The sequence below is a fragment of the Strix aluco genome, chromosome 13, assembly GCF_031877795.1.
Source record: "Strix aluco isolate bStrAlu1 chromosome 13, bStrAlu1.hap1, whole genome shotgun sequence".
In the NCBI taxonomy this organism is placed as follows: Eukaryota; Metazoa; Chordata; class Aves; order Strigiformes; family Strigidae; genus Strix; species Strix aluco.
The window spans coordinates 7,130,667-7,144,214 of NC_133943.1; the positions used below are offsets into that span (position 1 = coordinate 7,130,667).

Sequence of the window (13,548 nt, forward strand, 5' to 3'; positions counted from 1 at the left end):
TCGAGACAGCCCCATGTCCCATGCAGACTTCTGATGCAATCAGTGGGATCACTCTGACAATAGCTTTGTGGGTTGGATTTTTTTAAAGCTGTGCACAACGGATTAAGCCAGCGGCCGCTGTTGTGATTGCTGGGCATTGTGCACCATGCTGACGCTGGCTTCTGTGGGCCAAGCTCTGCCCACAGTTGAGCAGGAGCTTTGGAGGGGGGGAATTTAGTTCATCTGAAATGGGGCAGGAGGGTCCTTGGGCACAGTGGATTCCTGTTCCATTCAAGCGTCTTTCATTCAAAGGGAATGAGCTGCATTTTTTACTTTAACATTTTCTCATCCATCTGTTGAAAAAGGGTGAGCAGGTCTTAGGTGGGCTGACAGAGACAGCTCTGCTCTGGGAGTTCCACACCTGCTGGGAACTGGGAACCATGAGGAAGTCTGAAATGCTGCAGCATCTCTCTTCTGGCTGTGCCCTGCCCCAGTGACAGCACAGCAACCCACTGGCCTGGTGCCTGGTCTGGTGAAGAGGAAACCCAAACCCAGCTATGTAGCACCCAGAAGTCTTTCCGGAGGTGCTCAGGAGCAGGCATGATGAGCAGAGAGACAATAGCAGGAAGGGCCAGGCTGAAGGCTCCTGCCTATGCAGACCAGTTTTCCTCATCCCTTCTAGGTGACCTGGGAAAGGTCCATGTAGGAGAACAGTCACAGAGCAGATCTGCTCTCCCCAGAGCAGCCAAGGACTTTGCATCATCTCCTGTGTATCCCACAGCCCCTCTGAGAGAGCTCCTCACTCATGAGAGCTGCCTCCCTACCTGCTCCCTATCGCTGCCCCAAAATGCCACCTCCTGCAGCAGCTGTGGGGCTGTGAGCCTCAGCTCTCCAGAGTCCAGTAAATTAAACTTTCGTCCGAAAGGGGCTTGGTCTTTTGCAAACAGAGGCAGCACAAAAGCTGCCTTTCTCCTTCTCATTTGACTTTGTTTTCTCTCCCTCCCCATCTGCTTTTAGCCAAATGGTTGAATAGCTTCAGTATATAGTGCAGGAGGCTAAAGCCAAAGGCTGGAGCACCGGGGAAGGATGCGGAACAAGTGCCCTGTGGCCGCTGCCTTCGGGAGGGGCTGGGAACTGTTTGCTACCCTCGCTCTATAACCCAGCCTTGATCACCTTGCTGAACCCTTGGAGAAAACAGCTCCAAAAGAAAATATTTGTGCTCTGGCTAGCCTATATGTGCACATTTCCTGCTCTTGAAGTTCTTAATTAAGCCTGTTTTTTGTTTGGCTTGGGTTTTTTTATTTTTTTTATTTACACTGCCACAGTCTTGGAGGGGGAGTCTGTCAGATCCCCGTATGTTTTGCTGTTTTGGAAGCTGCAATGTGGAAAGATGCCTGTGATGGTCATACAGGGAACCTGCAAGTATTGACAAGGGAGTGGGAACCAGCAAGGGCCTCTGGTGTTGCTCTGTACATCAGTGCAGCAAGCATCAGGACAGCTCAGCGCATCACCCATTACAGTGTGACAAGGAAGATGGAGTCTTGTAGACCTTATTGGAAAGATGCAAGACCAGCACGTTTAGCTCAGAGAGACTGTCAAGCTTTTTCCAGTCAGTTTTGGAGCTTGACTCCCTCCAAGGGACCACATTATCTGGCTGTTTCGTTACACTTGGCCTCCATCAGCAGAGATGACCACTTAGGGTGATGCCCGTGACTACGGACACCCAGCCCAGTGCCACACAGACCCCCAGGTCCATCTCCATGGCTGTAGCTCAAAGAGCAGCTGGTCAGAGCAACGTTGCAGATCTTGACCTCAAAAGCATGGGGGTATGATCCTGCCTGCAAGTCAAACATCAGTCATGGTGCTCATCCAGCTCCCAGCTCTGCTACTGCCATGCCTGGGCTGGGAGCAGGCAGGCGAGCAAAGGTGGAAGCCTAAGGCAGGTTGTTTCTTACAGCAAACATTTAAAAGCAGAGTTAAGACTAGAAAATCCCCATCTTTTGGTAATGAATCCCCTGTGTAACAGTCTTAACACCCAGACACGACACGCCTGTGGAATTCCTGAGATTGTTGCAAACTGAACCCTTCTTTCCCACCCTGAAATTTCACAGCAATTTACCTCTCCAAGCCAACAGGGATCACCATTTGCAGGCACTGAGGGGGATCTCCCATCCCTTGTCTGCTTTCTGCAGCCTGCGGTGCTATTTTGGAAATTCTCTCATTTACTGGGTGGTTCAACTGAGTACAACTGCTCCTTTGGTTAAAATCATCCCTTGCCTGTCATCTGGTAATTAGAAAGGGCCAAAAAGCTAGTGGTGCTTAAGGTGGCTCTGGGATAACCAAGGCAGCCTTTTCTTTTGTGGATAAAGGACTGGGTTTTGGAGGCTGCAGACTTTTCCACTGAAATCAGATTTTGGTTTTAAAAGCAGGGAAAGGTAACACTGAGTGAAAAATGACACCCAGAAGTACAGCGGCACTACAAGATGAGCAACTCTGCAAACACAATGAAGTGGGTGAGAAAAGCAAATGCCTTCTGTTGGAAACACCACGGGGGGGGGGAGGCAAAGATAATTTTGAGGCAGGGGAAACAAAAGAACTTTTAAAGACGGTCTCTCTGGGTTTGTCCAGATCTTAGTGGTGCCACAGTAGAGGCAGTTCATGGACTCTCACAGTTCAGCCGGAGCTGGGCTGAGAACCCCGTGGAGAAACCAGAAGTGAACTCCTGCTGCTGGGAGGACATCTTCACTGATGGCAATGCACTGAATTGTACCTCAGCGGCTGCTCGCCCTGCAGCTGGCAGGGCTGACACATCCCTCTTCCAGCAGGTCACTGGGATGTCCTGAAGAGCCAAGGTGTCTGTGGTACAGGAAAGCTCCTTTTCCAAGTGCCACCCTTTCCTGTTTGCATTGCAAACTGAGCATTTCCTCGTCTGAAAACGGCCTCACAGCCTCAGTGTCTGGCATATTGTTTCCTGTGGAAATCATTGTGACCACGTAATCTGTGCAGGCTTGCTGGGGTCCCTCTCCATGACCTGGGGGCCAATTTCGGACCAACCTGATGAGTGACAATTTTGAAGATCTTGGACAGTGGCAGAGCAAAGAGACTCTGCTTAGGTACTGACTGTCTTATTCTTTTAGACTCTATGAAGGACCTGTTTTTTCTCCCAGAGCTTTTCCATAAGCCACTCTGCAGGTCTGCTGCTCTGTTCAGACTTGATCATCCTTCCTTAACTTTCCTAGCCCAGCTGCAATCAGCCCAAACGCAGCCCACACACCAAAGCAGGGACTCTCACAGGGTGTCATTACTCAGCTCTGACTGTGTGTTCGTGGGAGAGGTGGCCTTTCGGGAGGAACCCTGTGCTCCTGCAGAGCCACTGCTCCAGGAACGCTGGTGCAGAGCCTCCTGCGCTCACTGTCCTGGAGGTAGGACCAGCAGGTCATCTCCCCAAACATCTTATCTTATCCAGAGGGAAGGAAAACAGGCAGAAAGAGAGTGTTCCGCAGATTGCCTGGTCTGGTTGAAACGCCCTGTTCCCCTGATAAGCCTACAAGGTTGATGGGGGAGCACATGCGATGCTGTCCTTTTTGGTGGAGAAAACAAGCAGCAGCTTGGGTGTCATCCTCCAGCCCTGCTCTAATAGGAGTTGTCCCAGTTCATTGGTATTTTCACTAAATGTGCCTGGAGTGCTGGGGTTAGTGACCATCACAGCACTTCCCTCCTCTTGGCTGGAGAAGAAACCCCAGAGCTCCCTCTCCACAGGGCCAGGGGAAAGGGAGAGGGATGCAGTGGAAGGGTCTGAGCACTGGGGCCATGGAAGAAAGGCTGAAGCAGGACTCAGGGGAGCCCTTGGTGCTTTCCCAACTGCTCACTCCCATCAGCATCCCCAGGGTATGGCACCAGAGAGGGGTGGCCTACACAGACTTGTCACTGCTCTGTCCCCTCTGCTCTGGAACAGTGAGTGAGGAGCAGGCCATCAAATGCCACGAGCCATCAGGCATGAAGGCCCACAAACACTGCACATGCACAGTCTCCATTGGAAAGCAAGCAGCAGGGACACCGCAGGGAAGCGGCTGGGGGCAGCCCCTGCCATGCTGCACACACGGAGAAATTGTAGGGGCTGTAAATGACACTAATGACTGGGCAGAGCACAGCAGCCAAGTGTAAAGATTGCTTGCTGCGAGGGACACTTAGAGGCATTTCTTAAAGCCCAGGACAGGGACCAGGAGGGGAAGAGTCCCCAGCCTGGACATCACTGCTCCGGTGGATGGAGACCAGCTCCAGGCAGGCTTTGTGGAGGGTCACTCCTCTCCCCTGCGGGCAGCGTGTATTCCCACTACACTCTGCAACCAGCTCGGGGTGACCACAGCTCGTCACTGCAGCCGATTTCCACCCAAAGCTGCAATGTCATTTTTACAGCAGATGAGCTTAAAGCAGTGTCTGGCCCCTTCACCCACACTGAATGGTGGGAGACTGCAGCCCTGCAGATGGGTGCTGAAACTTCATGTATCTGCATGAACCTCCTGCCTGGCTGTGGGTAGAAACCTTTCCTTGGCTGGCTCAGAGATAAGCAGGATTTAACCAAAACAGACAGTTAGCAGAGCCGGGAGTGGGGAGTGGAGCAGCCGGGGCAGTGTGGATAGCATAAGCTGCAGTCCAGACATCAAGGACAAGCAGCCTGGTTTACAGCAAGACAGACTGTGAGTTCTCCTCCGCGGCCACACACACCACTGCTGGTCCCGCCTGCCAGTCTGGCACACAGCAAGTGCCACAGGGACTGCTGGCTCCAAGGCCAGCCGTGCCACCGCGTGCCATCCAGCTGCACACCAAACCGCCCGCACACGTCCTCCCCCAGCCCACTGCCACCAGAGCTGAGCCACCGGGCAACCAGCTGCTGGTGGCTGCACCGGCCATGCCTGGGAGGAAGCTGAAAGCAGTAAATAATAATTAACATTGGCAAACACCAGCTCAGACCAGCAAGGGAGCGGGGCTAGGGAAAGGGATTCACCCAGGACCACGGAAGTGTTATGTCAGGCATCTGAGTGCATGGGCACAAAGCAGAAATAGGTTGTGGTTCTGGGCCTTAGCTCTGGAAACTTCCTGCCACTGGGAGATTTTAATGCAAGAAAATAATGCAGTAATGTTACACTTTTATCCTTTAGCTTCCCTTAAATTAAAAAGTAATAATAAGCATCTGCAACACATTCCTTGAAATGTCTCCAGCCCCTGCAAGTGCATCTCCAGCACTTAATTTTACTTTACATCAACGGTAAGGATGGACTTTGGAGTTCTAAACCACTCCAGGAAAGAATAAATTGCAATTATGTCAAAACTAATCTCAATGTACGTGTGAAAAATCTCTTAATACAGAGTAACCTTTTCCTTCAAACTTTAGTTGGTTTTCCTTTCTGTAGGAGTCAGTTGTGACTGGTAGGTATGGGAGACATCCCCCAGGTGAAACGAGAGACAGCAGACTGGGACAGACACATGCAATCCTTTCACTGGGCTGAAAACCTGAATTAAATGGATAGGAGCTGGGCAAAGCAACAGTACAACTGGTCACTGGGCTGAGAAATAAGAGGCCTTGGAGATCCCCACAGCCCTTTCCTTCCTCCATCCCTTCTGCATTTCTCATCAGCACAGGCGTTCTCCTGTGTCTGTGGGTGCATGGAGCACCCGCGGATCCTGCCCAGCATCAGGGCCCCACGATGCTATTACCTGTTTGGCTGAAATTTTGTAGGCGGGCAGGGAAGGGGGCAAGAGGAACACTTGCTAGGGGAAGGGACTGATCCAGGTGTCTTGAGCTGGGCCCACGATCCAGAATGATTCCTCACATCTATATGGTCATGCAGTGCCCTAACAAGCACTGTACTAAACCTAGGCTGAGTCTGTGTTCCCTGTTTCTACTTGCAATTTGGTGGCCTGTGGGCTCAATCATCTTGCTGGGGTCCAGTGACTTCTACCTTGTGGTCCCATTTAGCTCAAAAGGACACTTGTTCACTTGCAAGAGTCCCTTCTTCCCAGCACTCACATCCCAAATGGAAAATTTGTCTGTTCTGTGATGGAAAGACAGATTGCCCGAATCTAAGTGACATTCAAGCTTAGTTCTCCTGAGACATGTCCCTCAGGCAGAGATTGCAGTCAACTTCTGAAGACAGGTGCAATTTCCTGAGAGAGTTGTCTTGCATGTAACAGATAGTTTCCCATCTCTTTTACAGAAAACCACTTAAAGCAGTACAAAGACACACAAGACACACAGACATGCACTGAAAGATAGAAGCAGCGCCTTGATTTACTGTGGGACTAGAAACAGCATATAACCTCCTTCTCTAGATTTCTCCACTTTTTAAAGCCCAAGATGAAGCTGTCTCTTCCTGCCAGCCCTCTGCTTTCCGACATCTGGCAGGGTAGTAAAGGTCAAATGTCAGAGCAAGTTAGGAGGTATGCAAACAGTTAAGCCACCTTTTTTGCTGAAGTCATGTTTGAGTTCCTGCAAAATAAATAAATAAACAAACAAAAAAATAAATAAATGGAAAAAATACCAAAGCACAGAGAAGATCATGTTATACAAAGATGCCCTCTGCCGGTCACAAGCCAAAGGAAAGCCAGCCGCCTGAGCTCTATGCCAATGATTTGTGACCTCCCTCCCTCCTTTTATAGATGAACCCCTAAAAATACTCCGTATGAAGGGAAATGTGCTCTAAAACTTAAATTTAGTGTTTTTTCCCATGACAGCTGAAGTGATCTAGCAGCAAACTACTAGCAAGGGCAGTCAAGCCACCTCTCTCTTTTGTTTTGGATCTTATGATCCTTGGATAAGTGAAATAGCTTCAGTTAAAATCCAACAGAAAAACAAAAACATCGTAAGAAATGTTCTGCCAGGTCAGCCAGCTGAACTGACTCTCTAGCTGCCCTGACGTAATGTAAGGAAGGTGGTGAGAACACAGGGCCAGGGAAAAAAGGGGCATGTCCACATTATTTGAGACTGGCTTTGCTGTAATGGTTAACTTGTGCAGGCATTTGAGACATAGTCCACAAGTCCCTGCAAGTTGAAAACAGCTCTTGCAGTCAGTACTATGAGCTGAAAACTATTTCAGGCACTAATCAGTTCAGAGCATGTTTCTGTCTGTTTTAAATAGCAATATTTTTTGATCATAGCTATGATTTTAAACAATTTCTAAGAAGTATTGAGAGCTTACTCAAATGATACAAATTGCAGATTTTAAATCTGTTAAGTCAGTATTAAACAGTGCAGATCTATTGCACACACACATCAGTATCAGCTCGATTCTTTCTTGTATCAGTTTAATTCCTGCTGGTGTAAATCCCTGATTTAATTTACTGACTGGGAATTAAATCAGCATGAACTGGTTTCAGTGCATCTGTGCTGGGTATTTGTGATGATCAAACCAGACCATTTTAAAAGTGTGTCATTGGATTAGAAAGCTCCACTGACAGAAACAAGATCTTAAAGAGATGCAATATAATAACCTTGGACAAAGAACAGTACACGCAGTGAGCGCGCAGCCCTCTCCTCCCACTTCATTCTTTTCCACTGAAATTGAACCCTGTCTGCAAAAACATTTCACAGTCAGGAAAGAGTTTTGTACGTGTCCTCATAGTGTTGGGACTCTAGGAAAATCAACAGGCTGCAACGATCAGGTTGCCTTGGGACAGATGTCCAGTTAGCCAGGCGCTGTGAGTACTGGGAGCTATTCTGAAACCCAACATTTTGCACCCATGAGGGCAGCAGGGTGCTGCTTTTTTCATCCTCGAATTTAGTGGAGGATTAACAGTGATATCAACAGAATCTGATGTTGGAGGTCCTTGTGCTAACAACCAACCCCCTCCATCACGTACCCACAGGGGTCTTTGTGTCCCACCGCCCTCCCAGGTATTGTTGGGGGCCACCATTCTCTCTGGTCAGCTGGTGAATGTCTTTGGGATTTGTTTTCATGCATGATATGCTCTGGCAAGCTCTAGGTTCACCTAGGAAAGACACAGAGGCTGTGTTCTACCTCTCCTCTACAACCATGGTTGGGTTCACATGGGCTTTCCAGAGTAGCTAAGGGGTCCCCCACAGAAATGGTGCTGGCTGTATGTGGTCCTGCTGCTTCTCCGGTATGAGGGGTTTGCTGAAGCTGGACCTGCAGGTCTTTCCTACTTTGTGCATCCCAGGAAACAGCCTGTTTTACTGGGAGAGCTGGAAAAAGCTCAGAACTCTCTCTTCAGCATTTCATACACCTGGTATATACCTAGCCTCCTCACACCGGGCAAGGCTACTGTGCAGACTTCTCCCCAAGGTAGGAAGCGTTCTTCCCAGTCTTCTTTAGGGTTTCCAATAGGGTGTCAACACTGTGCTCAGAGCTGATGCACACCTTCTTGTTGGGCAGGTCAATATCAAACTGGACACCTACAAGGAAAGAAAAAAAAAAAACTTGCATAGCTAGAAGCAGCTAAAGGGTGTGAGCATGGGGAAAACTCACCTTGTATTAGAAATAGTGTGACCAGCAGAAGTAGGGAGATGATAATCCCCATGTAGGGCCTGGAGAATAAATCCTGTGAGGAGTGATTGAAGGAGCTGGGACTGTTTAGTTTGAGGAGAAGGCTGAGGGGAGACCTCATCACTCTCTACAACTACCTGAAAGGACATTGCAGAGAGGTTGGTGCTGGTCTCTTCTCACAGTTAATTAGCGATAGAACAAGAGGGAATGGCTTTGAACTGCAACGGGGGAGGTTTAGACCAGATATTAGGAAAAAATTTTTCACAGAAAGAGTGGTCAGACAGTGAAATAGGCTGCCCAGGGAGGGGGTGGAGTCACCATCCCTGGGTGTGTTTAAGGGTCATTTGGATGAGATGTTGGGGGATGTGGTGTAGGGGAGAACTTTGTAGAGTAGGGCTGATGGTTGCACTCAATGATCCCAAGGGTCTTTTCCAATCTGAATGATTCTGTGATTCACACATTCGTGCTCCCAAGGCCATCAGTCAAATGTATGGGTGCCTCCTGCCAGCAGCCCCTGATCCCACCACCACCCAGCAAAACTAAACTGGTATCTTGCCAGCAGTGGTATGAAGGAAGCCAGGTCTCCTATCGATCTGCATCGGGCAGCACTGATTCTCAACTACTTGAAATCTGCTCACCCCACCCTGGATCAACACAATCACTCATGCAACAACCAGAATGAGCTGAGTTTAAACCAATCACTATAATCTCCAACCAGCTCAGCCTGTGCCGTGGTTTAGCATGGATAGTCACTAACGAGGCAGTTAGCGTAGGGGTTAGGACAGGGTCAGGACAGGTTTCCTCAGTGGTGGTACCAGCTTACAGGAGGAGGGAGGGAAAAGACACTTTCCCATGTGGATTTCCGAGTGGCTAGTAAGGGTGAGCCACTCTTAGCCCAGTGAAAGGAACTGGACATGAAGTCTCTATCCAGCCACCTATTTCCACAAAACTTGCAGGTATGTCTCAGCTTTGAGAGCTCTGCCACGTCATCACATGAGGCTGATACTGGCAAGCATGCTGAAGAGTGGTGGAGGTGCTGACAACCACACAGAGAAAGTGGATCACCACAGCCAGGTAACGGGGTCTGGAAGAAGTTGCAAGGCCTTCTCCTTGGTGACTGAAAGCTGTTCTCACTCGGTGAGGACAGGGGAGCAGGATGACAGGTCCTCACAACTGGTGAGTGTGGGTCAGTTCCTTCTCCCTTGGTAATCCCAGCTCAAAGGAGACATGGGTTATAATTTTCCAGGTGGTATTAAAAATAGGCTGTACAGGCAACCACCAAACGCTCTGCTCAGCAGCTCTTCGCTGTGACAGCTCTACACGTGGGCACTGATGACACATCAGGGAAGCACCACAGATACCCTGGGTTTCCTTGGGAACAGCACCTGGCAGGACACCCCTTCCTTCTGGCAGCCCGAGCAGGGATCTACCAGTGTGGCTCCCAGAGGGTTCAGGATGCGGCCCTGGTGATTCACGGCCACCTGCAGCCATGGCAGCTCCTCCCTCCCTTGACATTTCTCCATGTCATGAACAACCAGCAACTCATTACTAAGCAGCAGGCTCAGAGCAGAGCAGGGATCAGGGGTTTCCAACCAGTCACTTTCAGCTTTTACCCACAGCGCTACCCTTGCAAAACGGAGGATCCCAGGGCACTGACATCCTGCCCCGGAGCTGGCGTTGCTCCGGTGAGCTGGCTGTCACACACCCAGCACTGACTCACCTCCCAGCCTGTGCAGGACACGGGTGACCGCATTGGAGCAACCTTCACAGGTCATGTCCACAAAGAACTCGTGTTTCTGAAAAGAGGCAGACGAGGGATCAGGGAGGGTGCAGCGGGCAACACACCATAAGCACTCGTCCTCCACACTTGCCTTTTTCCTTGGGGAGGTGGGTTCAAATCCTTCCCAACCAAAAGGTCCACACATGCCACTAAGGGATCCTCAGCAAAACCGAGAGCTCTCGGTACTCCTTCCTTGTTGTGTCCCTCACAGCATAACCCTAGGGGCCCCTGGAGACTGTCTGGCCCCTGCTCGGAGCAGGGCCACCTTCAGGGTCAGCACAGGTTGCCATCTCTGTGGGCCTCTGCTGGACTCACTCCACTTACCCTGGAAAGCCCAGGAGAAGCAAGTGTCCTCCCTCCAGCTACTCGCTGTCCTGACTTAGACTGCAAGGTTTTTGGTGCCTGCCCATCCTATTCTTCTTGCGTCTACAAGGCCGTGGGTCCCCAACATAATAAACTCATAAAAATATCAACAAAACTGAAATTTAAGGAACATTAGTGCTGGTTTTTCATTGCTTCACCCAGGCCCCAGTGCTACCTTCATGAGCTGTGAGAGATACTGGGTCAACATAAACGTGCTTGCCTGTAACACTAATCATTGTGTTCAGTCTTTGGCACCAGACGGATCCTAACTTCCTTTTCTTGCACATGCTTTTTATTTTCCTTAAAAAATAAAAGTAAAGCTGTTTTTTATCTGTTACCCACAATCCATACTTTTTTCTATACAAAACCACCCTTTGCCCCCCACCACTCAGAGGCTAAAGCCCTCACGGGCACAATTCACCCGGGAAAGCAGTTCAGGAATGGCGGTTCCCATTAGGATTTTCCAGTGTAATTAGCATTTTCTTGATTTTTATTTTACAAATGCCCTGCGTGCTCTGGGGGCCGGTGTGCGGGAAGGAGGCGTTGGGACGGGAGGGCTCCCGCCACAGGGCCCCCCCCGTCCTCCCGGAGGCCGGACTATGCCCCCAGGCCCCGGTGATTGCGGGGGGGGGGGGGGCCGCCAGCTCCTCCCGGTGCCGGGCAGCGCCCTCCTTGCCCCGCCGCCTCCGCTGGCAACGGGCCCATCCCCGCCATGTCCCCCGGCCCCACCAAGGCCCCCTCGGCCCCACACAGGCCCCCGGCTCGGCCCCGGTGCCCGACCCAGTCCGGGCCCGGGCCCAGGCGCTGTGCGGGGCCGGCCGAGGGCCGCGATGAGCCGCCGCCCCCCGCCCCCCCGCCCCCCCGCCCCGGGCCCGGCACCCACCGGCATGGCGGAGCGCGGCGGCGGCTCCCGGCTCTCAGCGCGGCGCGGAGGAAGGGGCGGGCCGCGTCGGGCCCCTGAGGGCCGAGGCTGGGCCTGGAGCGCCGGGCCCTGAGCGCCGGCCCCGCACAGCGTCCCCGGGGCGGCGGCGAGTCCGGCGGCCCCACCCGGCCCCAGCCCCACCGGGGAGCCGCGCTCGGCCCCTCCCGCACAGCGGGGCAGCGGCGGGGCAGCCGCCGCCCGGCCTCCCCGGGCAGGGAGGACGCCGGCCCCTCTCGGTAACCTCGGACGGGCAGAACCGTTCCGGCCGCCTTCATCTCTGACCCCGTAGCTCCACCGACGTCGGGGTTTCAGAAGGTTTTGCAAAGTCGCCGGTGGGCCAGGAACGGGGATCCGCTGCAGAGAAGCCCAGGGAGGGCAGCGAGGTCGGAGGCAGCTGCACAGAGACGGTTTCAGCACAGCAGGAGTTTGGGGCTGGGGGCTTCTGTTTGCCCTGACGTGAACTGGCTCAGGCTGTGGGATGCAGGAGTCCGGACACTCTTTGGCCCGTTCCTAACACTGACCAAATTGGTTTTAGTAGCCTTTTGGGGACAGCGATTTAATTCTTAGGAGTATTCATTGCTGAAACGCAGCCCCACTTCTCGCGGTTGTTTCTCTAACCGTTTTTCTGGTACTGCCACCCCTTGTGAGGAGATGCGCCGGGGCTGTGGCTGGACCGATGATGCTGTCCAGGTTAGGATGAAGCCCGAGGTGGGAGTGAGGCCATCGGAAAGCACGAGATGGCAGAAAGGGTTAAGGAGAAAGTGGTGGAGAAAGTTTGTACTTGGAGTGGCTCCCTAACAGCTGCCAGCACCCTGCCTGGTGCTCTGCCCACCTGCTTTACAGGCTAAGGATTGGCACAGCGACAAAGCGGCTGCGGGAGGAAGGTGGGAAGAGTCATAAAGATGGGGCAAGAGGCACGAGGGTTGGCAGGGCTGCTTCAGAAAGCTTGTTCCTCTCTGTCTTTTGAGGTTATGAGATTTACTCGCTTAGGAGAGCTCTGGTAGACTGGATTATTGAACGAGAGAGGTTTGGGGGGGTTTCTGCTTCAGAGTAGGTTGAGAGAAAGGATGCGGGTCCCTGAGAATGTTTACGTGTCTGCTTTGGGGTCGTTTGTTGGGGTTTTTTTCCCCTGGCTATTTGTCTCTGAAGGAGAATGGATCTCTTTCTTAAAAACTTGAGTCAAGGTGGAGGCGGCTGTGGTGGGGGCTGGGAGAAGCTCCGGTGCTTTGGCAGGCTGCGGGTAACCAGAAAAGGAGTCAGTGATGTACGTCAGGGCTGAGAAGAGCTGGCAGAGCTGCGTGGGGGACAACACTTCCTGACCACGTGCTGGGCTTCAGCGTCTCCCTGTTAAGAAACTGTGGCAGAAAGAATAACTGGGGTGTTTCTGGTTATTTGCTACCACACCAACGGGAGCTGCATCCTGGGATGTCGGCTGGCCTTGGCTAACCCTTCCCCTCGCACTGAGTTGATGCTGAACAGGCTGAGTCCCTGAAGACTGAGCCAAAGATGATGTGAATGCCTTTTCTAGCAAGTTTCTATTGCATGGAGGGCGTGAGGGCATTCGTTTTAATGTGCATAGGACCCTGTTGTTGTACTGACCTTTTTATAAAAGAGGAAATATCTGTCCCCTACTGCTCTGGGGGTGTCTAGGATCCTCCCCGGCAGAGTTTATTTTGGACGGCTGTTGTGCTGGGTCACTGGTCTCATGTTAAACTTGGTAAAGTCCGCGCTACTGATTTATGAACTGGCAGATTGCAATGTGGCTTAGTCTATAAATAGCCAGGGTGTGTGGGGGGGAAGGATATTAATGCTGAGCATGGCCCCATGCCAGTCCACTGACTGTATCTCTAGCTGCAAGGCATAGCAGGGAGGGTTTTAGGCAGCTTTTAGGGACATGGTGGTGGGGAAGAAGTCACTTTTACATGGTGAAATATATCTCTGACTGCTTCATGTCATAGGTACATTTGGGATGGGATGTGACACAAACAAGTGGAAAGCTATGG

At 51.7% G+C, this 13,548-nt stretch overlaps 1 protein-coding gene across 1 annotated transcript; it reads right to left on the reverse strand.

Moving 5' to 3' along the window:
• Positions 1–6,238: 6,238 nt before the first annotated feature.
• On the reverse strand, positions 6,239–11,642 carry ATOX1 (antioxidant 1 copper chaperone). Its single transcript, XM_074838812.1, has 4 exons — positions 11,507–11,642; positions 10,201–10,276; positions 8,232–8,389; positions 6,239–6,466 (listed from the first exon to the last, which is right to left on the reverse strand). The coding sequence occupies exons 1-3, from the start codon at positions 11,510–11,512 to the stop codon at positions 8,256–8,258; spliced, it is 216 nt and encodes a 71-aa protein (XP_074694913.1). The 5' UTR covers positions 11,513–11,642; the 3' UTR covers positions 6,239–6,466; positions 8,232–8,255.
• Between the last annotated feature and the right edge of the window lie 1,906 nt (positions 11,643–13,548).